At 45.9% G+C, this 27,442-nt stretch overlaps 1 protein-coding gene and 2 long non-coding RNA genes across 7 annotated transcripts in view; 1 reads left to right on the forward strand and 2 right to left on the reverse strand.

Moving 5' to 3' along the window:
• The window catches only part of LOC115192423 (SUN domain-containing ossification factor), an 87,061-nt gene that overhangs the window by 50,928 nt on the left and 8,691 nt on the right, over window positions 1-27,442 (forward strand). For 2 of the 5 annotated variants that reach the window (XM_029750914.1, XM_029750913.1), the window contains exons 2-19: window positions 637-754; window positions 3,598-3,693; window positions 3,971-4,329; window positions 5,099-5,311; window positions 5,655-5,832; window positions 6,356-6,476; window positions 9,665-9,789; window positions 9,930-9,997; window positions 10,524-10,631; window positions 10,782-10,887; window positions 14,853-14,873; window positions 16,076-16,131; window positions 19,795-19,886; window positions 19,984-20,049; window positions 20,812-20,892; window positions 25,534-25,624; window positions 25,696-26,964; window positions 27,053-27,140. In XM_029750914.1, the coding sequence (XP_029606774.1) occupies window positions 637-754; window positions 3,598-3,693; window positions 3,971-4,329; window positions 5,099-5,311; window positions 5,655-5,832; window positions 6,356-6,476; window positions 9,665-9,789; window positions 9,930-9,997; window positions 10,524-10,631; window positions 10,782-10,887; window positions 14,853-14,873; window positions 16,076-16,131; window positions 19,795-19,886; window positions 19,984-20,049; window positions 20,812-20,892; window positions 25,534-25,624; window positions 25,696-26,964; window positions 27,053-27,140 (3,256 nt within the window). Of the gene's footprint in view, window positions 1-636; window positions 755-3,597; window positions 3,694-3,970; window positions 4,330-4,643; window positions 5,312-5,654; window positions 5,833-6,355; window positions 6,477-9,664; window positions 9,790-9,929; window positions 9,998-10,523; window positions 10,632-10,781; window positions 10,888-14,852; window positions 14,874-16,075; window positions 16,132-19,794; window positions 19,887-19,983; window positions 20,050-20,811; window positions 20,893-25,533; window positions 25,625-25,695; window positions 26,965-27,052; window positions 27,141-27,442 lie in introns of those variants that run through there. The other 3 variants (XM_029750915.1, XM_029750916.1, XM_029750917.1) reach the window with 3 other exon arrangements.
• On the reverse strand, window positions 11,074-11,887 carry LOC115192426 (uncharacterized). Its single transcript, XR_003877925.1, has 3 exons — window positions 11,810-11,887; window positions 11,484-11,570; window positions 11,074-11,102 (listed from the first exon to the last, which is right to left on the reverse strand). It is a non-coding gene; the product is annotated as an uncharacterized LOC115192426 (long non-coding RNA).
• Window positions 12,889-13,687, reverse strand: LOC115192425 (uncharacterized). The gene is made up of 3 exons (XR_003877924.1): window positions 13,281-13,687; window positions 13,135-13,165; window positions 12,889-13,048 (listed from the first exon to the last, which is right to left on the reverse strand). It is a non-coding gene; the product is annotated as an uncharacterized LOC115192425 (long non-coding RNA).

Below are 27,442 nucleotides of genomic sequence, written 5' to 3' on the forward strand. Positions count from 1 at the left end.
ACTGCGTCTCTCTCTCTCTGTGTGTGTGTTCCAGGTACCCCAGTCGTAATGTGTGTTTCTGACTGCGTCTCTCTCTCTCTGTGTGTGTGTGTTCCAGGTACCCCAGTCGTAATGTGCGTTTCTGACTGCGTCTCTCTCTCTCTCTGTGTGTGTGTGTGTGTTCCAGGTACCCCAGTCGTAATGTGTGTTTCTGACTGCGTCTCTCTCTCTCTGTGTGTGTGTGTGTGTGTGTGTTCCAGGTACCCCAGTCGTAATGTGTGTTTCTGACTGCGTCTCTCTCTCTGTGTGTGTGTGTGTGTGTGTGTGTGTGTGTGTGTGTGTGTGTGTGTGTGTGTGTGTGTGTGTGTGTGTGTGTGTGTGTGTGTGTGTGTGTGTGTGTTCCAGGTACCCCAGTCGTAATGTGTGTTTCTGACTGCGTCTCTCTCTCTCTCTCTGTGTGTGTGTGTGTTCCAGGTACCCCAGTCGTAATGTGTGTTTCTGACTGCGTGTCTCTCTCTCTGTGTGTGTTCCAGGTACCCCAGTCGTAATGTGTGTTTCTTACTGCGTCTCTCTCTCTCTGTGTGTGTTCCAGGTACCCCAGTCGTAATGTGTGTTTCTGACTGCGTCTCTCTCTCTCTCTGTGTGTGTGTGTTCCAGGTACCCCAGTCGTAATGTGTGTTGTTCAGAGCACAGTTCGTCAGCTCCAGGTGTGTCTCGTGGCGAAAGCAGCCTCCCAGAGCATCATCATGAGCAGTACCACAGGACTGACCACAAGGTGAGGAGATGGCTGAAGCACAGACAGACTAGACCGTCAGGCTAATTAACCACTACAGACTTACTGTTTGTCTATGGGCTTTCAGACACAAAGCAAACATATGATCAAATTTGATTGGTCACAACCTGTGTAGACCTTACCATGAAATGCTTACTTACAAGCCCTTAATAGAGTTAACAAAATATTTACTAAATAAAATAAAAAGTAACACAATAAAATAACAATAATGAGGCTTCATACAGGGGTTACCGAGTCGGTGTGTGTGTGTGTGGGGTTACAGGTTATTTGTACATGTGGGGGGGTGTCATTCTAATAGTCCGGGTGGCCGTTTGATTAATTGTTCAGCAGTCTTATGTCTTGGTGGTAGAAACCGTTACGGAGCCTTTTGGACCTAGACTTGACCTATGATGCTGTTAGACCAGAGTTGAACAGTTGTTTATTTGCACCATGAGCCATCTAAAGCATTTGTTTTCCTACCCTACAAAGCAATGAGTTAAGAGAGGGGAGGGGGGGTGTTAATGGGCCATGCATCACCCGCGCTAAAGACTGGTAGGAGGAGAGGCCGTACTGAGTGTGGGAGTTCGCCCAGGTAGAGAGGGAGGGGTGAGTGTGGGAGTTCGCCTGGGTAGAGAGGGAGGTAGAGGGGTGAGTGTGGGAGTTTGCCCGGGTAGAGAGGGAGGTGGAGGGGTGAGTGTGGGAGTTTGCCCGGGTAGAGAGGGAGGTGGAGGGGTGAGTGTGGGAGTTTGCCCGGGTAGAGAGGGAGGTGGAGGGGTGAGTGTGGGAGTTTGCCCAGGTAGAGAGGGAGGTGGAGGGGTGAGTGTGGGAGTTTGCCCGGGTAGAGAGGGAGGTGGAGGGGTGAGTGTGGGAGTTTGCCCAGGTAGAGAGGGAGGGGTGAGTGTGGGAGTTTGCCCAGGTAGAGAGGGAGGGGTGAGTGTGGGAGTTTGCCCAGGTAGAGAGGGAGGGGTGAGTGTGGGAGTTTGCCCAGGTAGAGAGGGAGGGGTGAGTGTGGGAGTTTGCCCAGGTAGAGAGGGAGGGGTGAGTGTGGGAGTTTGCCCAGGTAGAGAGGGAGGGGTGAGTGTGGGAGTTTGCCCAGGTAGAGAGGGAGGGTGAGTGTGGGAGTTTGCCCAGGTAGAGAGGGAGGGGTGAGTGTGGGAGTTTGCCCAGGTAAAGAGGGAGGGGTGAGTGTGGGAGTTTGCCCAGGTAGAGAGGGAGGGGTGAGTGTGGGAGTTTGCCCAGGTAGAGAGGGAGGGGTGAGTGTGGGAGTTTGCCCAGGTAGAGAGGGAGGGGTGAGTGTGGGAGTTTGCCCAGGTAGGGAGGGAGGGGTGAGTGTGGGAGTTTGCCCAGGTAGAGAGGGAGGGGTGAGTGTGGGAGTTTGCCCAGGTAGAGAGGGAGTGGAAGGGGTGAGTGTGGGAGTTTGCCCAGGTTGAGAGGGAGTGGGAGGGGTGAGTGTGGGAGTTTGCCCAGGTAGAGAGGGAGGGGGAGGGGTGAGTGTGGGAGTTTGCCCAGGTAGAGAGGGAGGGGTGAGTGTGGGAGTTTGCCCAGGTAGAGAGGGAGGGGGAGGGGTGAGTGTGGGAGTTTGCCCAGGTAGAGAGGGAGGGGTGAGTGTGGGAGTTTGCCCAGGTAGAGAGGGAGGGGTGAGTGTGGGAGTTTGCCCAGGTAGAGAGGGAGGGGTGAGTGTGGGAGTTTGCCCAGGTAGAGAGGGAGGGGTGAGTGTGGGAGTTTGCCCAGGTAGAGAGGGAGGGGTGAGTGTGGGAGTTTGCCCAGGTAGAGAGGGAGGGGTGAGTGTGGGAGTTTGCCCAGGTTGAGAGGGAGGGGTGAGTGTGGGAGTTTGCCCAGGTTGAGAGGGAGGGGGAGGGGTGAGTGTGGGAGTTTGCCCAGGTAGAGAGGCAGGTGGAGGGGTGAGTGTGGGAGTTTGCCCAGGTAGAGAGGGAGGGGTGAGTGTGAGAGGTGAGTGTGGGAGTTCTGTGTTAACCCAAATGTAGTCCACCGTGGCCATGAACTGGTCTGCTGCGAGCTGGTCTACTGTGTGTGTGTGTGTGTGTGTGTGTGTGTGTGTGTGTGTGTGTGTGTGTGTGTGTGTGTGTGTGTGTGTGTGTGTGTGTGTGTGTGTGTGTGTGTGTATGTCCATAGCAATCAGACATACTGTCAGTCCATTTATATAACAGTCTCTTGTTCTGTCCCTCAGTATAACAAGTAACTTACTGTTTCTCAACCTGAGATGCTAATTCCCTTGTTTCTGGTGTTCCTCAGACTCTCTATCACTCTCTGTCATGTCTTACGGAGTGTTGGGTTGTAGTTTAAAACACTTGCTACCCCAGACGCTAATAGTAACGTGCATGAGGAATGTACATGGTGGGCTGAATGGAGGTTTGGTGAGAAGCATAGACCTAGAAAGTTACTAAGGAAGGGAGAAGGGAATCACTTGGTTGCGGTCACTGATACGGTTGGTTAGCTGTGCATTAGCGTGGGCCAAGGTCTGGTCAAATGGTGAAGGAACAGTTTATCACTTAACTTCCTGCCTAGCAACAAAGATGTAGTGTTTAGAGGTGCAAGGAGGAGACTCGGCCTAAAGGAGGGTATAAATACTTAATAATAAGCTGGTCTTTGTCATTTTCAGCTGTTTGACCCAGTGGGTGAATAAACTTGGTTTGAGCTCTTCATAATCGTCCATGAGTTTTACTGTTTATTTAGAACCTAACAGGTGTAACAGGCTAGTCTACTTCAGTTTACTGGAGTTTCTGTGGACCTCTAACTTCCTCTTCCGCGCGCGCGTGTGTGTGTGTGTGTGTGTGTGTGTGTGTGTGTGTGTGTGTGTTCTAACGGTGTGTGTGACTGTTCCCTAGGAGGAGTCGTCGAGGACACACACACACACCTACGACGTGGAACTGGAGACAAAGACGGCTACACTGGAGGAGCCCAACACACACAACACCGAACAGGTAACAGAGACACACACACACACACACACACACACACACACACAACACTGAACAGGTAACAGGGACACAAACACACACACACTGAACAGGTAAGAGACACACACACACACACACACACACTGAACAGGTAAGAGAGAGAGACACACACACACACACACACACACACACACAACACTGAACAGGTAACAGAGACACACACAACACTGAACAGGTAACCGAGACACAAACACACACACACACGCATGCAATGAGAATTGAATAGGTGTGTGTTTTCCAGACTGTGAACCAGGAGGAGCCTGTGGTGGTCTGGTCTGCCCCAGAACCACACCTGGATCCTGAACCCCCCGCTGCTGCTGCTGCTGAGCCACACTCGCACAACACACACCTTCACACACACATCCACACAGACCCAGAGCCCGATACACAACCCACTCCCCTCCAGAACCAGGCACCTGCACCCTCATCCCCCTCCACCCCACCGCTCAGCGACGACCCAACCCAGGGACAGACCTCCACAGATCACACAGGCCCGGTCGAGACCCCCAGTGATGCACCGGCAGACCCCAGCCCAGCCCCCTCTACAGAAGACCCCCAACACACACCTACCTCTACCATCCCTGCTCCAGCCCCATCCAGGTAAGATGAGAACTGTGTATTGTACGCATGATGTGTATGAGACGTTTTGTCTGTTTATACAGCAGAATTATGTGTCCAAGACCATTTTTGTCCTTGGGATCAATAAAAGATTTCTCGTAAGAGGCGTCATTCAGTCTACCACTGTGATGTACATCTAGTTATCTAACTGGTTTTCCCTTTCAGCTGCATTCATTGTTTTTATGTTTTAAATTTTTTCTTCACATTTTTCGTATATTGATATTTTTCTTATTGACTTGAGATTTTTTTCCCCCGCTGCCCCTTTCTATACACCGTTTACTGCTGTAAACCGGCAGTTAACTTTGTGCACTGGTTCCTTCGTCAATAAACCTATCTGAACCTGGACTAAAACGTGGACTGGACTTGGTGGGAATAAGTGGAAATGTTGGTTGTCTGCTAAACTGGACCTCTGGACAGATGGGGATTTGCCAGACCAGATCATGTGTCATTGGATCCTTGGATGGTTCTGCCAGGGGGTTTACTGGCTAGTTTAGCGCTCTTTGTCGGACCTTCTCAAAATGGCTGCTGAGATGTGGACACTTGCCTTTTACAATGAACATTTGACTCACCACAGCCTGGGCTGGAGGAGGCTTACCATTCCGAAGACACCCCCCCAACCGCATCCCCTTCTCTCTCTCTCCCCCATCCCTCTCTTTCTCCTTCTCTCCTCCCCACCCCATCTGTCTTCTATCGCCCTCTTCATCCCTCCTAGGGGCTCTTCCATAAATGGCATGTCCTTTCTTTCCCTCAGTTCAATAGAGGTTGCCAGATCTGATCCCGCGGTAGAGGATTCCCCTGTAGAAGTTGCCAGTGCTGAAGCCGATCCCTCTTTAGCGGTTGCCAGTGCTGGATCTAATTCCTCTCTAGAGGGCAATGTTTTCGCTGATCTCTCTGGCTCTCAGTGTGGGATGATTCCCCACAACCTGGCAACCCAAACCCCTCCTTTTGGCAGCTCGCCCGCGAGGTGAGTACAGAGTTTGAATTGAACCAATCAGAAAGCAGAAACAGGTAAACGACCATGCAGGTAACCAATCGGATGCCAGACACTCCTCTCCGCTAAACTCAAACAACGACCGGTGGCCTTGTTCTCCTTTATTCGTCTTTTATTTTGGTTTCTTTGTTTTTTTCTTCTTTTCTGCTGTGTTGTTGATTATGGACAAACACACTGTAGATGGCATGGAACATGAATGGAAGGAATGTTGTTGGGAGAAAATATTTTGTTTGCGTGCATCCAGACTGTGCATTAAATGTTGTTTTTCTCCCTTCATCCCCTCCCTCTTGTCTCTCTCCCTCCTCTCTTTCCATAGTGGTGATGGTGACTCTGTAGAGAGCCAGTCAGAACAGGGTCAAAGTCAGGTTGCTCCAGGTTCTGATGCTGATGTCCAGGAGTCTCTCAGCCCTGAAGACCCCGACCAGGGCCTACCAGAGCTGGACCAGGGGGGAAACACATCCCACAGGCACCAAGACACAGGCCAAGACCAGCAGGTGAGAGGGAGTCCCACAACCTAGTCCCCACGCTGGTAATGTTATATTGACTGTAATGTCTGCCACTGACTGACTAGAAGTGTAATGAGGAGTGTAGAGGTTTGCGTGTGAACATTGAGGACTGGGGCTCCGCTTGGCTTGGCTGCCAGTCCTCTGAGTTGCTTCATTAATGTTTAATTCAATTAATGAACCCTCTGCCTTTCTCCTACTGTAGGGAGGGAGGGAGGGGGAGAGAGAGTGTGGAGTGGATGGGAGTGAGTGAGAGAGAATGAGAGAAGCCCTGTCTAAGCCAGTATTGGTGCAGAGCTGGTCTGTTTTCCAACCGGATTGGCTGCAGACAGACACAGCTCAACTGGATTGGCTGCAGACAGACACAGCTCAACTGGATTGGCTCTGTGTGTAAAAGGCTTTGTTGACCGTTCTGGGGTCTTTATAAAAGGAATAATGTATATCAATTACAGCTCTCTGTGTGTGTGTGTGTGTGTGTGTGTGTGTGTGTGTGTGTGTGTGTATACCTGACAAGGCAGTGGATGAGGCAGTGGATGCCAGTGGTAAGGAGACGGACCCCTCAGTGCCCAGTAAGGAGGACATCCCAACCTTCGACGAGTGGAAGAAACAAGTCATGGAAGTGGAGAAGGAGAAGAGTAAGAAACGCACACAGGGACACGTTCCTCTCATTAACATCGTGTTCAGGAGAAGCTCAGTGACCGTGAAGAAGGGATGCTGTTTCCATACACTCATTTTTCAGACAAACGAGTGCAGAGGCCTCGCGTGGAAATCTCTGTCCTCCTTTCAAGTCCCCCCCTCCTCCCCCTCCCTATCTCGCTTCCCTCCATCTTCCTCCTTCCCTCTCTCTGTTTCTCTCCCTTGCCTTTCATTCTTGCATCTCTCCCTCCTCTCTCTGACTGAGGGAATTATGGGTATTGCAGCGTGTGTGTATGTTGCGTAATCTCTCACTCTCTCCGTCCTCTTAGGCAGCACTCTTTTTCCACCATCACTAATGGCCCAGTCTACAGGAGCAGGACACACACACACACACACACACACATGCTCCCAGATTACACGCATGGGCACCCACACACTGTTAGGTCATAGACAGCGTGGCAGAGTGAGTAAACCCGTTGTTTTATTAGTCACTGAGCTAGAAACTGTCCTCAGCTTCACCATCAGACAGACCGATGGGGGAACATTTCCCTAGCCCAGAAACCCATCCAAACAACCGTCACATTGTTGGACAGAGAGGGTGACGATGGCACATTATCCAAGATGAGTTCTGAACAGTGGTTTCACCTGGAGTTTTCTCATGAACACAGGAAATCACTGACTGAACTGTCATGTTTAAGTTATTGATATTTGAAAAGGTTGTATTTGGTCAAATATGAATGAATGCCTCCGTTCTAGACATCAGTCTCACATGGCCCCTGTGTACCCAACCTGCTCTGTCCCGCGTTAATGCTAACTTGTGTGTGCGCGAGTCGTGGAGTGTGTGCATACCTGTGCATGTAACATGCCTGCATCCTTGTTTTTTTTTCTGATAACAACCTGTGCATTTTAAGGTACACCACGTACGGTGTACAACACACTGTCTCAGCCTGGCCTGCACACTGATAACCAATAGCAACTATAGATTATAGGAATCAGACTAGGCTGCTGATATAGCAACTATAGATTCTAGGAATCAGACTAGGCTACGATATAGCAACTATATAGATTATAGGAATCAGACTAGGCTGCTGATATAGCGACTATAGATTATAGGAATCAGACTAGGCTGCTGATATAGCGACTATAGATTATAGGAATCAGACTAGGCTGCTGATATAGCGACTATAGATTATAGGAATCAGACTAGGCTGCTGATATAGCGACTATAGATTATAGGAATCAGACTAGGCTGCTGATATAGCGACTATAGATTATAGGAATCAGACTAGGCTACTGATACAGCGACTATAGATTATAGGAATCAGACTAGGCTGCTGATATAGCGATTATAGATTATAGGAATCAGACTAGGCTACGATATAGCGACTATAGATTATAGGAATCAGACTAGGCTGCTGATATAGCGATTATAGATTATAGGAATCAGACTAGGCTACGATATAGCGACTATAGATTATAGGAATCAGACTAGGCTGCTGATATAGCGACTATATAGATTATAGGAATCAGACTAGGCTGCTGATATGGCGACTATAGATTATAGGAATCAGACTAGGCTGCTGATATAGCAACTATAGATTATAGGAATCAGACTAGGCTGCTGATATAGTGACTATAGATTATAGGAATCAGACTAGGCTGCTGATATAGCGTCTATAGATTATAGGAATCAGACTAGGCTGCTGATATAGCGATTATAGGAATCAGACTAGGCTGCTGATATAGCGACTATAGATTATAGGAATCAGACTAGGCTGCTGATATAGCGACTATAGATTATAGGAATCAGACTAGGCTACGATATAGCGACTATAGATTATAGGAATCAGACTAGGCTACGATATAGCGACTATATAGATTATAGGAATCAGACTAGGCTACGATATAGCGACTATATAGATTATAGGAATCAGACTAGGCTGCTGATATAGCAACTATAGATTATAGGAATCAGACTAGGCTGCTGATATAGCGACTATAGATTATAGGAATCAGACTAGGCTGCTGATATAGCGTCTATAGATTATAGGAATCAGACTAGGCTGCTGATATAGCGATTATAGGAATCAGACTAGGCTGCTGATATAGCGACTATAGATTATAGGAATCAGACTAGGCTGCTGATATAGCGACTATAGATTATAGGAATCAGACTAGGCTGCTGATACAGCGACTATAGATTATAGGAATCAGACTAGGCTGCTGATATAGCGATTATAGATTATAGGAATCAGACTAGGCTGCTGATATAGCGATTATAGATTATAGGAATCAGACTAGGCTACGATATAGCGACTATAGATTATAGGAATCAGACTAGGCTGCTGATATAGCGACTATAGATTATAGGAATCAGACTAGGCTGCTGATATAGCGACTATATAGATTATACGAATCAGACTAGGCTGCTGATATAGCGACTATAGATTATAGGAATCAGACTAGGCTGCTGATATAGCGACTATAGATTATAGGAATCAGACTAGGCTGCTGATATGGCGACTATAGATTATAGGAATCAGACTAGGCTGCTGATATAGCAACTATAGATTATAGGAATCAGACTAGGCTGCTGATATAGCGACTATAGATTATAGGAATCAGACTAGGCTACTGATATAGCGACTATAGATTATAGGAATCAGACTAGGCTACGATATAGCGACTAGATTATAGGAATCAGACTAGGCTACGATATAGCGACTATAGATTATAGGAATCAGACTAGGCTGCTGATATGGCGACTATAGATTATAGGAATCAGACTAGGCTGCTGATATGGCGACTATAGATTATAGGAATCAGACTAGGCTGCTGATATGGCGACTATAGATTATAGGAATCAGACTAGGCTGCTGATATAGCGACTATATAGATTATAGGAATCAGACTAGGCTGCTGATATAGCGACTATATAGATTATAGGAATCAGACTAGGCTACTGATATAGTATGTCTGACAGGTACTGTATCTTCTCTACATAATTATCTACATGAATGATTGTGTTCTCTACATTAAGATGACCCAGTTTTCCCGGGACTCCCTGGAAAACAGTGGCAATTGTTACTGAGTGGACTATCCTAGCGAAATAAATCAAATGAATGAGTTCCCTTAAGCGTGCGCACACAAACACACACCTCCTAACCCCCCTTGCTCTCACTTCCAGCTCTGTCCCTCCATACCTCCTCCAGCGGCAGCCCCCCTGTGAAGAAGGTGCAGAAGAACTTCAAAAACAACTATGCTTCTGTGGAGTGTGGAGCTAAAATGCTGTCAGCTAATACCGAAGCTAAGGTAACACACACACACACACACACACACACACACACACACACACACACACAACCATGAAGTCTTGCGTTTGGAGGACAGGAACAGTCATTCCATTGACTCATATTTGCCATGTCATGCTCTCTCTCATCTCTGGTTTCCAGAGTACCTCAGCTATCCTCATGGAGAATATGGACCTGTACATGCTGAACCCCTGCAGCAACAAGATTTGGTGAGACACACACACACACACCTACGTTCTAATTTTATGAACAGTTGTCTGCCCTCTCTCTTTTCTTTTTTGATTTATCCCCCCGGTCCTGTCTGCTTTCTGAAGCTGCAGGGTGACAACGTGACTCAGTGCGCTGCTGTTTTCCCCAGAAGCACATACACTAGTCCCCTTGTCAGCTCAGCACGTGTGACCCCAACTGCCAACCGTCTGCCCAGGCAGATGTCAAGGGGAGATGAGGATATTTGACAGGAAAGTTCTCTCACATTAATTTACCTCTCTCTCTCCCCCCACCCTCTCTCTCTCTCTCCCCCACCCTCTCTCTCTCTCTCCCCCACCCTCTCTCTCTCTCTCTCTCCCCCACCCTCTCTCTCGCTCTCCCCCACCCTCTCTCTCGCTCTCCCCCCCACCCTCTCTCTCGCTCTCCCCCACCCTCTCTCTCGCTCTCCCCCCCAACCTCTCTCTCGCTCTCCCCCCCACCCTCTCTCTCGCTCTCCCCCACCCTCTCTCTCTCTCTGCCTCTCTCTAGGTTTGTAATAGAGCTGTGTGAGCCCATCCAGGTGAAACAGTTGGACATCGCTAACTTTGAACTCTTCTCCTCCACGCCGAAAGACTTCCTGGTCTCCATCAGTGACAGGTATGCGCACACCCTGAAAAATGTGAAAGACCCATTTCGGTTGAATGCATTCAGTTGTGCAACTGACCAGGTATCCCCTTTCCCTTTCCTGTTTTCCTCAGGACACACCCCCTTTGACTGCCCCTCTCTCTCCCTTTCTCTCTCTCTCAGGTATCCCACCAACAAGTGGGTGAAGTTGGGAACGTTCCACGCCCGTGATGAGCGCACAGTCCAGAGCTTCCCATTGGACGAACAGCTCTATGCCAAATATGTCAAGGTACACACCGACATTCACACACAGACACACACACACACACACACACACACACACACACACACACACACACACACACGTTATGTTCTTCTAACATTTATTTCCATTCAAAATCCTATTTACCCTAATCCTTACCGTAACCCTAACCTTAACATAACCCTAATCCCTAAACTCCTTACCATAACCCTAACCTTAACACATAACCCTAATCCCTAAACCTAATCCTTACCATAACTCTTACCTGTAACCCTAAACCTAATCCTTACCATAACCCTAACCTGTACCCCTTACCATAACCCTAAACCTAATCCTTACCATAACCCCTAAACCTAATCCTTATCATAACCCTAACCCCTAAACCTAATCCTTACCATAACCCTAACCCCTAAACCTAATCCATAAATTACCTTAACCCCTAAACCTAATCCCTAAATTACCTTAACCTGTACCCCTAACCCCTAAACCTAATCCTTACCTTAACCCTAAACCTAATCCTAACCTATAACCCTACACCTAATCCTTATGTAACCCCTAAACCTAATCCTTACCATAACCCTAACATGTACCCCTAACTCTAACCTTAACACGTAAACCTAAACCTAATCCTTACCATAACTCTTACCTGTAACCCTAAACCTAATCCTTACCATAACCCTAACCTGTACCCCTTACCATAACCCCTAAACCTAATCCTTACCATAACCCTAACCCCTAAACCTAATCCATACATTACCTTAACCTGTACCCCTAAACCTAATCCTTACCGTAACCCTACACCTAATCCTTATGTAACCCTAACACCTAAACCTAATCCTTAACACGTAAGCCTAAACCTAACCCTAACCTATAACCCTAAACCTTACCATAACCCTAACCTTAACCCCTAAACATAATCCTTACCCTAAACCTAATCCTTACCCTAAACCTAATCCTTACCATAACCCTAACCCCTAAACCTAATCCATACATTACCTTAACCTGTACCCCTAAACCTAATCCTAACCTATAACCCTAAATCTAATCCTTACCGTAACCCTACACCTAATCCTTATGTAACCCTAACCCCTAAACCTAATCCTTACCATAACTCTAACCTTAACACGTAAGCCTAAACCTAATCCTTACCATAACCTATAACCCTAAACCTAATCCTTACCATAACCCTAACCTTAACCCCTAAACATAATCCTTACCCTAAACCTAATCCTTACCCTAAACCTAATCCTTACCATAACCCTAAACCTAATCCATACATAACCCTAACCTGTACCCCTAAACCTAATCCTTACCTTAACCATAACCCCTAATCCTAACCTATAACCCTAGATCTAATCCTTACCGTAACACGTAGCCCTACACCTAATCCTTACGTAACTCTAACCCTTAAACCTAATCCTTACCATAACCCTAACCTTAACACATAACCCTAATCCCTAAACCTAATCCTTACCATAACCCTAACCTGTACCCCTTACCATAACCCTAACCCCTAAACCTAATCCTTACCCTAACCCCTAAACCTAATCCTCACCATAACCCTAACCCCTAAACCTAATCCTTATCATAACCCTAACCCCTAAACCTAATCCTTACCATAACCCTAACCCCTAAACCTAATCCATAAATTACCTTAACCCCTAAACCTAATCCATAAATTACCTTAACCTGTCCCCTAAACCTAATCCTTATCATAACCCTAACCTGTACCCCTTACCATAACCCTAACCCCTAAACCTAATCCTTACCCTAACCCTAACCCCTAAACCTAATCCTTACCATAACCCTAACCCCTAAACCTAATCCATAAATTACCTTAACCCCTAAACCTAATCCATAAATTACCTTAACCTGTACCCCTAAACCTAATCCTTATCATAACCCTAACCTGTACCCCTTACCATAACCCTAACCCCTAAACCTAATCCTTACCCTAACCCCTAAACCTAATCCTCACCATAACCCTAACCCCTAAACCTAATCCTTATCATAACCCTAACCCCTAAACCTAATCCTTACCATAACCCTAACCCCTAAACCTAATCCATAAATTACCTTAACCCCTAAACCTAATCCATAAATTACCTTAACCTGTACCCCTAAACCTAATCCTTACCATAACCCTAACATGTACCCCTAACTCTAACCTTAACACGTAAGCCTAAACCTAATCCTTACCATAACTCTTACCTGTAACCCTAAACCTAATCCTTACCATAACCCTAACCTGTACCCCTTACATAACCCCTAAACCTAATCCTTACCATAACCCTAACCCCTAAACCTAATCCATACATTACCTTAACCTGTACCCCTAAACCTAATCCTAACCTATAACCCTAAATCTAATCCTTACCGTAACCCTACACCTAATCCTTATGTAACCCTAACCCCTAAACCTAATCCATACATTACCTTAACCTGTACCCCTAAACCTAATCCTAACCTATAACCCTAAATCTAATCCTTACCGTAACCCTACACCTAATCCTTATGTAACCCTAACCCCTAAACCTAATCCTTACCATAACTCTAACCTTAACACGTAAACCTAAACCTAATCCTTACCATAACCCTAACCTATAACCCTAAACCTAATCCTTACCATAACCCCTAAACCTAATCCTAACCTATAACCCTAGATCTAATCCTTACCGTAACACGTAGCCCTACACCTAATCCTTACGTAACTCTAACCCTTAAACCTAATCCTTACCCTAACTTTAACACGTAACCTTAACCCCTAAATCTAATCCTTACCATAACCCTAATCTTAACACGTAACCCTAAACCTAATCCTTACCATAACCCTAACCCCAAAACCTAATCCTTACCATAACCCTAAACCTAATCCTTACCATAACCCTAAACCTAATCCTTACCGTAACCCTAACATGTACCCCTAACTCTAACCTTAACCTGTACCCCTAAACCTAATCCTTACCATAACCCCAACCTTAACAGGTAACCCTAAACCTAACCACTAACCCTTTACCCTAACTGTAATTCTAACCCGAATTGTAACCCTACCCTTAAACCAACCCCCAAAGCTTAAAACAGCCTTTGTCCTCATGGGGATGTGGGAAATGTTCCCACGAGGGGGAATTTCTTGTTTTACTATCCTTGTGGGGATTTTAGTTCCCCACAAGGATAGAAGAACCAACCAACACACACACTGCAGACACACACACACACACACACCATTTGTGTTCTATGTCCAGGGCGATTCCTCATGTCATCAACATGAGACTGAATGGCTCCCTACTCATACCTCACACAACATGCTTCTGTGCGTGTGTGACTGTGTGTGAGGATGTATATTCTGAGGATGTGTTTCAGATTCCTTTTCTACTTCTATGTGTAATAAATACAGTAGAAATCGTATGGGGAAGTATTTACTGTATTCTAGTTGTTCAACTCTACTCCCCCCTCACGATGTTCTCTTATCTAATGATTTAAGTGTTATTGCATTTTCATAAGTTTTTTCTGTATAGTTTAAAATAACAATATTTTTCATGTGGGTGCATTTTTTTGTGATGTTTGGTTAATTGTATGAGTTTTTTTTAAGTATGCCACTGTTTTGGGATTTCACAAAGTACTGTGTTGACTAGGTCTTAGGGTTATCCATGTCTTAATTTCAATAGGAACTGAAACTGTTATCAACCTTCTGTCTGTCTGTCTAGGTTGTCTGTCTACCTCTTCCCTACTCCTCTAAAGTTACTGCTATGGATACTTATAATACCTTATTACCTTGTAATGATATGTGCACCTTGTATTGCTTTGTATACCTTACCTTGCCTTGTAGTCTCTTGTAGAGCAAGCGTTTAGTCTGTGAATACTGTGTGTTGTGTTGTCCAAAAAAATAAAATGCTGAAGAAAAAGGACCAGATGCTTGACTTGCTAGTGGCATGAATCAGCCTTTTTACAGATTTCTCTCCCTTTTTTTCTCTCTCCTCTTCCTCTTGCATCAGATGTTCATCAAGTACATAAAGGTTGGCATTCTTCTCTTTTAGAGGTTGTAATGCACTATGATGCGTTATAGTGTACCATAACAATGGGGAGCTTTGGTGGCAGTGTACAGATGGTGTAATGCATGACCAAGACACATTTTAAAACTAACAATAGAGCTTGGCAAATTCCACATCACCTTTTTAGATTTGATTTAGCTTAGACGTGTTGGATGACTTGAATGATTTAGCTTAGACGTATTGGATGACTAGAAGGATTTAGCTTAGACATAATGGATGACTAGATTTATACTAAACAAAAATATAAACGCAACATGTTAAGTGTTGGTTTCATGAGCTGAAATAAAAGGTCCCAGAAATGTTCCAGACGCATAAAAAGCTTATTTCTCTCAATTTCTGTGCACATATTTGTTTACATCCCTGTTAGTGAGCACTTCTCCTTTGCAAAGATAATCCATCCACCTGACAGGTGTGGCATGTCAAGAAACTGATTAAACAGCATGATCATTACAAATGTACACCTTGTGCTGGGGACAATAAAAGGCCACTCTAAAATGTGCAGTTTTGTCACACAACACAATGCCACAGATGTCTCAAGTTGAGGGAGTGCGCAATCGCCATGCTGACTGCAGGAATGTCCACCAGAGCTGTTGTCAGAGAATTGAATGTTAATTTCTCTACCAACGCAGTTTTAGAGAATTTGGCAGTACGTCCAACCGGTCACACAACCGCAGACCACGTGTTTGTCGTCATGTGGGCGAGCGGTTTGCTGATGTCAACGTTGTGAACACAGTGCCTCATGGTGGCGGTGGGGTTTTGACATACTGTAAGCTACAGACAACGAACACAATTGCGTTTTATCCGTGGTAATTTGAATGCATAGAAATACCGTGATGAGATCCTGAGGCCCATTTTTTGTAAGGTGTCTTTGACCAACAGATGCGTATCAGTATTCCCAGTCATGTCAAATCCAATTGAAATCAATTCAGTCAATTGAATTTGTATAAATTGACTGATTTCCTCATATGAACTGTAGTCTTTGAAATTGTTGCATGTTGCGTCTATATTTTGTTTTACTATAGCTCAGACATACTGGATGACTAGAATGATTTAGCTTAGACGTACTGGATGACTAGAATGTAAGTGGGGCTGGTTTGGGTGGTTTAATTACCCAGGTGTGAGTGTGTTCGATATGGTTTAACCCTTTCGTCACCCCTCGACTACAGGTGGAGCTCATCTCCCACTTCGGATCAGAACACTTCTGCCCCCTCAGCCTCATCAGGTAAGAGATACAGTTGAATCGGAAGTTTACATACACCTAAGCCAAATTACAATTAAACTCAGTTTTTCACAATTCCGGACATTTAATCGGAGTTAAAATTCCCTGTCTTCGGTCAGTTAGGATCACCACTTTATTTTAAGAACGTGAAATGTCAGGATAATATTAGAGAATTATTTATTTCAGCTTTTATTTCTTTCATCACATTCCCAGTGGGTCAGAAGTGTTCAATTAGTATTTGGTAGCATTGCCTTTAAATTGTTTAACTTGGGTCAAACGTTTTGGGCAGCCTTCCACAAGCTTCCCACAATAAGTTGGGTGAATTTTGTCCCATTCCTCCTGACAGAGCTGGTATAACTGAGTCAGGTTTGTAGGCTGCCTTGCTCGCACACGCTTTTTCAGTTCTGCCCACAAATGTTCTATAGGATTGAAGTCAGGGCTTTGTGATGGCCACTCCAATACCCTGACTTTGTTGTCCTTAAGCCATTTTGCCACAACTTTGGAAGTATGCTTGGGGTTATTGTCCATTTGGAAGACCCATTTGCGACCAAGCTTTAACTTCCTAACTGATGTTGCTTCAATATATCCACATAATTGTCCTTCCTCATGATGTTATCTATTTTGTGATGTGCACCAGTCCCTTCTGCAGCAAAGAACCCCCACAACATGATGCTGCCACCCCCGTGCTTCACGGTTGGGATGGTGTTCTTCGGCTTGCAAGCCTCCCCCTTTTTCCTCCAAACATAACGATGGTCATTATGGCCAAGCAGTTCTATTTTTCTTTCATCAGACCAGAGGACATTCCTCCAAAAAGAATGATCTTTGTCCCCATGTGCAGTTGCAAACCGTAGTCTGGCTTTTTTATGGCGGTTTTGTAGCAGTGGCTTTTTCCTTGCTGAGCAGCCTTTCAGGTTATGTCGATATAGGACTCGTTTTACTGTGGATATAGATACTTTTGTACCTGTTTCATCCAGCATCTTCACAAGGTCCTTTGCTGTTGTTCTGGGATTGATTTGCACTTTCCGCACCAAAGTACATTCATCTCTAGGAGACAGAAAGCATCTCCTTCCTGAGCGGTATGACGGCTGCGTGGTCCCATGATGTTTAAACTTGCGTACTATTGTTTGTACAGATGAACTTGGTACCTTCAGGCGTTTGGAAATTGCTCCCATGGATGAACCACACTTTTGGTGGTCTACAAATTTTTTTTTTCTGAGGTCTTGGCTGATTTCTTTTGATTTTCCCATGATGTCAAGCAAAGAGGCACTGAGTTTGAAGGTAGGCCTTGAAATACATCCACAGGTAGACCTCCAATTGACTCAAATGATGTCAATTGGCTTATCAGAAGCTTCTAAAGCCATAACATAATTTTCTGGAATTTTCCAAGCTGTTTAAAGGCACAGTCAACTTAGTGTATGTAAACTTCTGACCCACTGGAATTGTGATACAGTGAAATAATCTGTCTGTAAACAATTGTTGGAAAAATTACTTGTCATACACAAAGTAGATGTCCTAACCGATTTGCCAAAACTATAGTTTGTTAACAAGAAATTTGTGGAGTGGTTGAAAACAAGTTTTCATGACTCCAACCTAAGTGTATGTAAACCTCCGACTTCAACAATATATAGAGGGAGGGAGACCATTTTTATCAGACAGACTTCAATTGAAGAGAAATAACAGTAATGTTTTCCTCCAGGTGGGTTGTTTAGCAACAAGGCTATATAACACAGGAGGTTGGTGGCTCCTTAATTGGGGCGGATGGGCTCGTGGTAATGGCTGGAGCAGAATAGGTGGAATGGTGTAAAGTACATCAAACACAGGGTTTCCAGGTGTTTGATGCCATTCCATTGCTCCGATCAGGCCGTTTATTATGAGCCATTCTCCCCTCAGCAGCCACCTGTGCTATATACTGAACACAGCAGGGAAAATGTAAATAGTCTGGGTCAATGTAAATAGTCTGGGTGGCCATTTGATTAATTGTTCAGCAGTCTTATAGCTTGGGGTTAGAAGCTGTTAAGGAGCCTTTTGGACCTAGACTTGGCGCTCCGGTACTGCTTGCCGTGCGGTAGCAGAGAGAACAGTCTATAACTAGGGGGGCTGGAGTCTTTGACAATTTTTTTGGGCCTTCCTCTGACATGCCTCGTATAGAGGTCCTGGATGGCAGGAAGCTTGGCCCCAGTGATGTACTGGGCCGTACGCACTACACTCTGTAGTGCCTTACAGTCAGATGCCGAGCAGTTGTGGTGATGCAACTTGTCAGGATGCTCTCGATTGTACAGCTGTAGAACTGTTGTGGATCTGGGGACCCATGCCAAATATTTTCCGTCTCCTGACGGGCAAAAGGTGTTGTCGTGCCCTCTTCACGGCTGTCTTTGTGTGTTTGAACCATTATAGTTTGTTGGGGATGTGGACACCAAGAAACTGTCGACCCGCTCCACTACAGCCCCATCAATGTTAATGGGGGCCTGTTCGGCCCTCCTTTTCCTGTAGTCCACGATCAGCTCCTTTGTCTTGCTGCCTTCAATAGTGTTAGCTCCTAGTGGCCCCTAGTGTGCAGTGAAATCAATCAGTTATTCCAGAGAACACGATGAGGAGATATACTGAGAGCCGAGCAGCTTTCTATTAATGGTCTCTGTGCTCCTATAGGATTTCCAGGAAATATGTGTCTCTGCCATGTTGGCTCTCTGCCTCTTTCTCGCTCCCTCTCTGTCTCTGTCTTGGCAGCATGCTCTTGTCCATGTCGGTCTGTACGTTAAGGGGCCCAGTGTAGGAGGTTAGATGGCTGTATTACAGTAAGTCTTCCATACTCTGCTCTAAATGGAGACATTCCTTCCCTAAAGCTGTGTAGGGGAGCTGGAGCTCAGCCAGAACCCAACAGAGACCCTCCTCAGATCACCCTCTCCCCTCTCTCTGAGCTCTCAACCCACAGCCTCCCTCCCTCTTACAGAGAATATGAGGTGTTCAGGTCACTGTAAACAATGGCAGAGGAGAAGGCCGGATGTTAAAGTCCCTGCAGTTGCAGTACAACAACCTCATATAGTACAACCACTTCAACTCAGTACAGTAGTCCTGTTGTCCTCTGCTGAGTTGGATGTACTAAGTTCCTCCTTACCCTCCTATCACCCACACTCCCTGCCATTCCCTCCAGGGGTTGAGGCCAGGATAGTGGACAGGTAAGGAGTAATTATTAACAACAAATCTAGGTGAGTTTAACGGGGGGTTGACTGTCGGGGTGCTGTTAAAAAATAAATAAAACTATTACTACAGATTTACCACCACCTCCTCCCACTCACTACCCTCCCCCTACGTTCGCCCTGCCTCGTGCCCTCAAGGAGTGGAGACCAGGACAGGAGCTGTATAAAGAAAACACTTTTATTTTTTGTAATTTTTTTTAACCAGGCCAACGTTCACATCCACATAAATGCTGCTACTCTCTGTAGATAACATTTAGTTTAAGGTTTACAGTCGATAAGGTTAGTGGGGTGAGATGTATAGATTAATGTACAAAAACAACACTATAGGGAACAGCATGTCATCTCAAAATGTCAACTCACATGTCCATGTTAGTCTAATCATAATTCCTCTCTTTTCAGCTGTATATGATGCATTTAACCGTGTGTGTGTGTGTGTGTGTGTGTGTGTGTGTGTGTGTGTGTGTGTTTATAGGGTGTTTGGTACCAGTATGGTGGAGGAATACGAGGAGATTGCAGATTCCCAGTACCCCTCAGAGAGGCTGGAATACCTTGATGAGGATTATGGTAAGAAGGTAGACTGTGCATGTGATACTTGGTCAGGTTGTTATTATAACAGATAATGTTTTCTCCACTTGAAATAATCTGGTTCTTTCATCTACAGACTACCCGCCTGGCTACCTCCACTCTGAGGACAAGGGTTCTAAAAATCTGCTGGGCTCTGCCACAAGTATGTGTACACACACACACACACACACACACACCGCATCATGTTGTTCTGAGTGTAGTTTCACATGGCACAGGACAGCATAAACATAACTAACTTGATATCTAACTGGCTCAGCATCAGTTCTCTACTGTATCTAATCACATCAGAGTATTGACCTCCAGAACTGGGTCTAAAACAGGCTCTGTGTTTCTTGGAGAATGGAGAGACAAGAATCTGCTTTCCTGGAAAACATCAAGTCCTGAATGTTTCTTCAGTTTCTGTATTCCCACAAGACGGCACATTGACAAACAGAGAGCTGTGGCTGGGATACGGGTTAGGACTACTGATGTGTACATAACTCTGCTACACACACTGGAGCCCCTGTGTCTCACTGCCTACAGGGGGGAGGGGCTGGCAGGGCACTGAGGCTGCAATCTGATTGGCTAAGAGACCCCCTCCCCCCAATAGTCATACACACACCTGCACACAACTGGTTCAGCATTTAGAAAGTAGACTGACCCATTTCTACACAACCCCCCCACACCAGTGATTGAAAACAAGCAGAGGCTGACAAGGTCCTCTGTAGCCAGCCAGGCAGAGATGGGCTGGAAAGGAGGGGTTGGTTGGGTAAGGGTATGTAGAGTCGGTTAGGGGATTGCAAGCTGTGGTAGGTGAATACCAAGAACTGTGGTTTTACAGATTCCTGTGGGGCCTTAAACTACTTTACTACCAGTGAAGAAGGTTATTCATGATTCCGTGTGTGTGTGTGTGTTCTACGTACAGATGCCATTCTCAACATGGTCAACAACATAGCAGCCAACGTTCTGGGAGGCAAGCCTGAGGATGGAGGAGCACAGCTGGAACGTATGGATCCTCCTCGTTCCTCTCTTCTGTTCGCTCCTCCCCTTCTCTCATTTCCTTCACCCCCTTCTATTCATTGCTAAGAATGTGTGTTGTGTTTGAGGTAGAGGTCGACCGATTAATCGGAATGGACGATTATTTAGGGCCGATTTCAAGTTTTCATAACAATCAGTAATCAGCTTTTTTGGGCACCGATTGTGGCCGATTACATTGCGCTCCACGAGGAGACTGCCCATACCTGTTACGCGAGTGCAGCAAGAAGCCAAGGTAAGTTGCTAGCTAGCATTAAACTTATCTTATAAAAAACAATCAATCTTAACATAATCACTAGTTAACTACACATGGTTGATATTACTAGCTTGTCGATGCGGTGCCTGTTAATTTCTCAACGAATCACAGCCTATTTCGCAAGCGCATTCGCGAAACAAGCACTGTCGTTGCACCAATGTGTACCTAACCATAAACATCAATGCCTTTAAAATCAATACACAAGTATATATTTTTAAACCTGCATATTTAGTTAATATTGCCTGCTAACATTCATTTCTTTTAACTAGGGAAATTGTGTCACTTCTCTTGCGTTCCGTGCAAGCAGAGTCAGGGTATATGCAGCAGTTTGGGCTGCCTGGCTCGTTGCGAACTGTGTGAAGACCATTTATTCCTAACAAAGACCGTAATTATGACATAACATTGAAGGTTGTGCAATGTAAAAGCAATATTTAGACTATTTCACTGAAAGAATAAACGTTTTTTTTTTCGAGATGATAGTTTCCGGATTTGACCAAATTAATGACCTAAGGCTCGTATTTCTGTGTGTTATTATATTATAATTAAGTCTATGATTTGATAGAGCAGTCTGACTGAGTGATGGTAGGCAGCAGCAGGCTCGTAAGCATTCATTCAAACAGCACTTTCGTACGTTTGCCAGTAGCTCTTCGCTGTGCTTCAAGCATTGCGCTGTTTATGACTTCAAGCCTATCAACTCCCGAGATTAGGCTGGTGTAACCGATGTGAAATGGCTAGCTAGTTAGCGGGGTGCGCGCTAATAGCGTTTCAATCGGTGACGTCACTCGCTCTGAGACTTGGAGTAGTTGTTCCCCTTGCCCTGCAAGGGCCGCGGCTTTTGTGGAGCGATGGGTAACGATGCTTCGAGGGTGGCTGTTGTTGATTTGTTCCTGGTTCGAGCCCAGGTAGGAGCGAGGAGAGGGACGGAAGCTATACTGTTACACTGGCAATACTAAAGTGCCTATAAGAACATCCAATAGTCAAAGGTATATGAAATACAAATCGTATAGAGAGAAATAGTCCTATAATTCCTATAATAACTACAACCTAAAACATCTTACCTGGGAATATTGAAGACTAATGTTAAAAGGAACTACCAGCTTTCATATGTTCTCATGTTCTGAGCAAGGAACTTAAACGATAACTTTCTTACATGGCACATATTGCACTTTTACTTTCTTCTCCAAGACTTTGTTTTTGCATTATTTAAACCAAATTGAACATGTTTCATTGTTTGAGGCTAAATTTATTTTATTGATTTATTAAGTTAAAATAAGTGTTAATTCAGTATTGTTGTAATTGTCATTATTACAAATAGATATTTTTAAAAATCGTCCGATTTTAATCGGTATCGGCTTTTTTTGGTCCTCCAATAATCGGTATCGGCGTTGAAAAATCATAATCGGTCGACCTCTACTTTGAGGAAATGCTGTGTGTTAATGTAATTAACTTACTGTGTTAACGGCCTCTTGCAGCGAGAGGCACGAGGTTTGCATATGTATGGGGGAAGGTTTATCTTGTGCTAACTAAAGCACTGAGCTGTCCAGGGGAATGTCCCAGTGTGTACATTAGAGGTATTCTGTACACAATAAAGGTCTTAATTAAACCAGCATGATTTGTTGAGGCTCAGCACTTACTAGCCTGCCCCTCTTTCCCTCACAGAATAGAAGCTCTGGAATTCAACTATGTTTAAGAAGAACCGATCTAGCCTACTCACTCTCTCACTCAGTCACTCACTCACTCACTCACTCACACAACAAGCCCTGTTATCCTACCCAGCTATGTTCTCGTTTAGTAACCACACAGCCAGTGGCAACATTCAAACAGAACCAACTGGCTTGTCCACGCTGTTAATGACAATGACGTGCGGAGCATTTTATTATCCGTGTCAAATCATTTACAATATGCATATCTCCTCCTTTACAGCGTTGCTGTGTTTAGGTATTTGTTTAATTTGAACTTTTCCGTTTTATGATGATGATCGGGACCTGTTAGTGGTAGTTTTATTATGATGATGATCGGGACCTGTTAGTGGTAGTTTTATTATGATGATGATCGGGACCTGTTAGTGGTAGTTTTATGATGATAATGATCGGGACCTGTTAGTGGTAGTTTTATGATGATGATGATGATGATCGGGACCTGTTAGTGGTAGTTTTATGATGATGATGATGATCGGGACCTGTTAGTGGTAGTTTTATTATGATGATGATCGGGACCTGTTAGTGGTAGTTTTATGATGATGATGATCGGGACCTGTTAGTGGTAGTTTTATGATGATGATGATCGGGACCTGTTAGTGGTAGTTTTATGATGATGATTATCGGGACCTGTTAGTGGTAGTTTTATGATGATGATGATCGGGACCTGTTAGTGGTAGTTTTATGATGATGATGATCGGGACCTGTTAGTGGTAGTTTTATGATGATGATGATGATGATGATGATGATGATGATGATCGGGACCTGTTAGTGGTAGTTTTATGATGATGACGATCGGGACCTGTTAGTGGTAGTTTTATGATGATGACGATCGGGACCTGTTAGTGGTAGTTTTATGATGATGATGACGATCGGGACCTGTTAGTGGTAGTTTTATGATGATGATGACGATCGGGACCTGTTAGTGGTAGTTTTATGATGATGATGACGATCGGGACCTGTTAGTGGTAGTTTTATGATGATGATGACGATCGGGACCTGTTAGTGGTAGTTTTATGATGATGATGACGATCGGGACCTGTTAGTGGTAGTTTTATGATGATGATGATCGGGACCTGTTAGTGGTAGTTTTATGATGATGATGATGATGATGATCGGGACCTGTTAGTGGTAGTTTTATGATGATGATGATCGGGACCTGTTAATGGTAGTTTTATGATGATGATGACGATCGGGACCTGTTAGTGGTAGTTTTATGATGATGATGACGATCGGGACCTGTTAGTGGTAGTTTTATGATGATGATGACGATCGGGACCTGTTAGTGGTAGTTTTATGATGATGATGACGATCGGGACCTGTTAGTGGTAGTTTTATTATAACTGCAATGTGATTTTAGGGATTTTTTTTCTAAATGTTATAGATCCCAATTTAGTTTAAACGCCACACCCCTACCACACACACACACACACACACACACACACACTTCCATATGGGTTGCTTGAGTTCAGATCATACACACATACACAGTTGACGATTAACAGAATGTTCCAAATGACATCAGACCTCGGAGCAGACACAAACAGTAGATCCAGTTCTGGTTCCGCTTTCTTCCCAGCAAGTCTTGCTAGTCTCGTCCTTCTTTCTCTTGCCCAACCCCCTTTTTACTATTATATAAGTCTGTCCTTCCCCCTTCTATCTCTCCTTCCCCCTTCCATCTCTCCTTCCCCCTTCCATCTCTCCTTCCCCCTTCCATCTCTCCTTCCCCCTTCCATCTCTCCTTCCCCCTTCCATCTCTCCTTCCCCCTTCCATCTCTCCTTCCCCCTTCCATCTCTCCTTCCCCCTTCCATCTCTCTTTCCCGTCCTGCTGGACAGTTCAGTCTAAGCCCAACTTCACCCATCTTGTTTAGATTAGGCGGTTCTGAAACTGTGTCATATGGTTCCGGTTTGGTGTGTGTGTGTGTCTGCAAATGTGTGCGTCTTTGCGTATGTGCCTGCCTGCCTGCCTGCCTGCGGCTCCAGATGTTGATTTGACTGCTGCCAGGATGTTTTCAGAGGAACAATGGAGCAGTGTTTTATAAGGCAGCAGCTGGGGAGCTGTTTCTATTAGGACTGGGGGGGTCTATGACTCAGAACCAAATACCTCTGGTCCCCATCTTACCCTCAGATACTGCTGGAGTCTAAACACTATTCTAACACGGATTTACCCCCTGGTCCCAATGGCACACACACACTCACACATCCTCACAAACCGTTACACAGCCTTCACTATGGGCTGCATTGAGGCGTCGCTGAAGTGACCAACTATGGGCTGTTTGCTAAACCCTTTTTCAACCCACAGGGTCACTGAGGTTTGAGAGCAGTCCTAACTGGACCAGCCTGGCTGTTTTGTTTCTGTTTTTGCCAACTCTCTTGTGGTCGTTACTCCAAACATAGATGTTTTGGTGGTTTGTCTCCGTTCCCCATTTTAACCCACTGAACTGGGCAACAACATAGAGTTGGCTAGAGCAGCAACAGACTGGCATCAGACTATAGCTGGACTGGGGTTAGAGAACTGAACCTTGTCATGACTAGTGATAGTTATCCTATGAAAGGAAGATGATGTAGTAGTTGACATAGAGACACATGTTCTATGTAATTATGTGGTAGTTGATGACTGTATCTAAATACTGCTGTGTGTCTGTGTATCTCTTCCAGCCAACGCATCATCAGAAGCCCAGAACCAAACCGAGGGGAATAAGGAGGTGCTGCTCACACCAACCCCTACCATCACCACCCCTCCTCCAGCGTGAGTCACTCACTCACTCACTCATTCTCACCTTGCAGTACGAGTCTCTAACTTCCTCCTCTCTCTCTCAGAATGGAGCCAGACCACCCCGCTCCCCAGGAGGACCCTGATCTCGCCCTCTCTTCCCCTGACTCCCCCCTACCTAACCCCTCGCCGGAGGATGGACAGATCGTGACTCTGGTGGTGGAGGAAGAGGAGCCCCGGCAGTCCACTGTAACTCTGATGGAGGAAGAGGGGGATGATGATGAGGAGAGAGAGGTACAGTGGATGAGGGAGAGCCAGCTGTACTGTCCTCTCTCCTCCGTGTCTTCCGTCTCTTCTATCTCCTGTGCGGCCACGCTGCCGGAGCTGCTACGGCGCTGGTGTGACGCTTGCCTCACCAGAGAGAGAGAGCGCGGTCTCCGCAAGAGGCAGCAAGACACGTACACACACACCCCCATAGACACTCCCTTACCCACACACACCACCATACAGGACCCTGTCCCCGCCGCCACACACACCCAGGAAGCCCCAACACACACAGAGCCGGTCCCTGATCCTGAGACGGCCCCCCGGGCCCAAAACGAGGTTCTGTCTCCTACAGACTCACACAATCACACAGACACACACCCTGTGGACCCCATCATTGTTCTGGAGCCTAGCCGGACCTCTACCCTGCCCCCCCACAGCTTCTCTCACACCTCCCTCTCCAAACCCACCCCTACCCAGGACGAAGCTCCCCGGCCCCCCAGCCAAGACGACCCCGTCCCCCCTCCAGCCCTGCAGGGAGCCCCTGTCCCAGAGGCCCAGCAGGCCAGCATCCCCAACCCTTCCCCCAGTCCCACTACCCCCCTCCACCCCCCAACTTCTGAGACAGCTTCCCTGGACCTCCCTCCACTCTCCCTGAAGGAGCAGCCAGTCCAGCCTCTCCCCACTGCCTCCAGACCTGCAGACATCCCCCCTCCCACCGAACTCCCTGTGCCCCTCCAGCCCGACACACACGCAGAGCCACACACACCCAGGGCTGGGGTAGAAAGTGGAGACCTCAAGGGCCAAGGGGAGCAGGGCGACTCCTCTCCCCAGCCAGCAGAGCACCCACTTAGGGAAGAGTCCATGGAGGACCTGCTACTTAGCGTCCCGGTTACTGCTAACGGACATTTACACCGGACAGCTACGGACTTCTACGCTGAGCTGCAGAGCACAGGGGAATATATCGCAGGGAATGGAGGCGTGAACGGAGGAGTGAACGTGCACGGCTCCAGTCAGAAGGAGAGCGTGTTCATGAGGTTAAACAACAGGATCAAAGCCCTGGAGATGAACATGTCCCTCAGCAGCAGATATCTGGAGGAACTCAGCCAGAGGTGAGTTTTGTGTGTGTGTGAGTGAGTGTTTGTGACTTGTCATGTTCAGGCTCTGATTAGCTTGTTGTGTGTGTGTGGTGTGTTCTAGGTATCGTAAGCAGATGGAGGAGATGCAGAGGGCCTTCAACAAGACCATCATCAAGCTACAGAACACCTCCCGCATCGCTGGAGAACAGGTCCATTACAAACGGTTGCTTCTTGGTTTGGGTTGCAGGACGGTTATTGTGGCATGGTTGTGATTTGTGTAGTTCAGTGATGGTTAAGATGTGGTTTATCGTAGGTCAGTGTATCCCAACTCCGGTCCTCCAGTACCCCCAACAGCACACATTTTTGTTGTAGCCCCAGACAAAAACACCAGAATTGACTTATCAAGGACTTGATGATTAGCTGAGAAGTAGAATCAGGTGTGCTTGTCTGCGGCCACGACAAAAACATGTGCTGTTGAGGGCACTGGAGGACCGTCGTTGGGAAACACTGG

The sequence above is a fragment of the Salmo trutta genome, chromosome 4, assembly GCF_901001165.1.
Source record: "Salmo trutta chromosome 4, fSalTru1.1, whole genome shotgun sequence".
NCBI lineage: Eukaryota > Metazoa > Chordata > Actinopteri > Salmoniformes > Salmonidae > Salmo > Salmo trutta.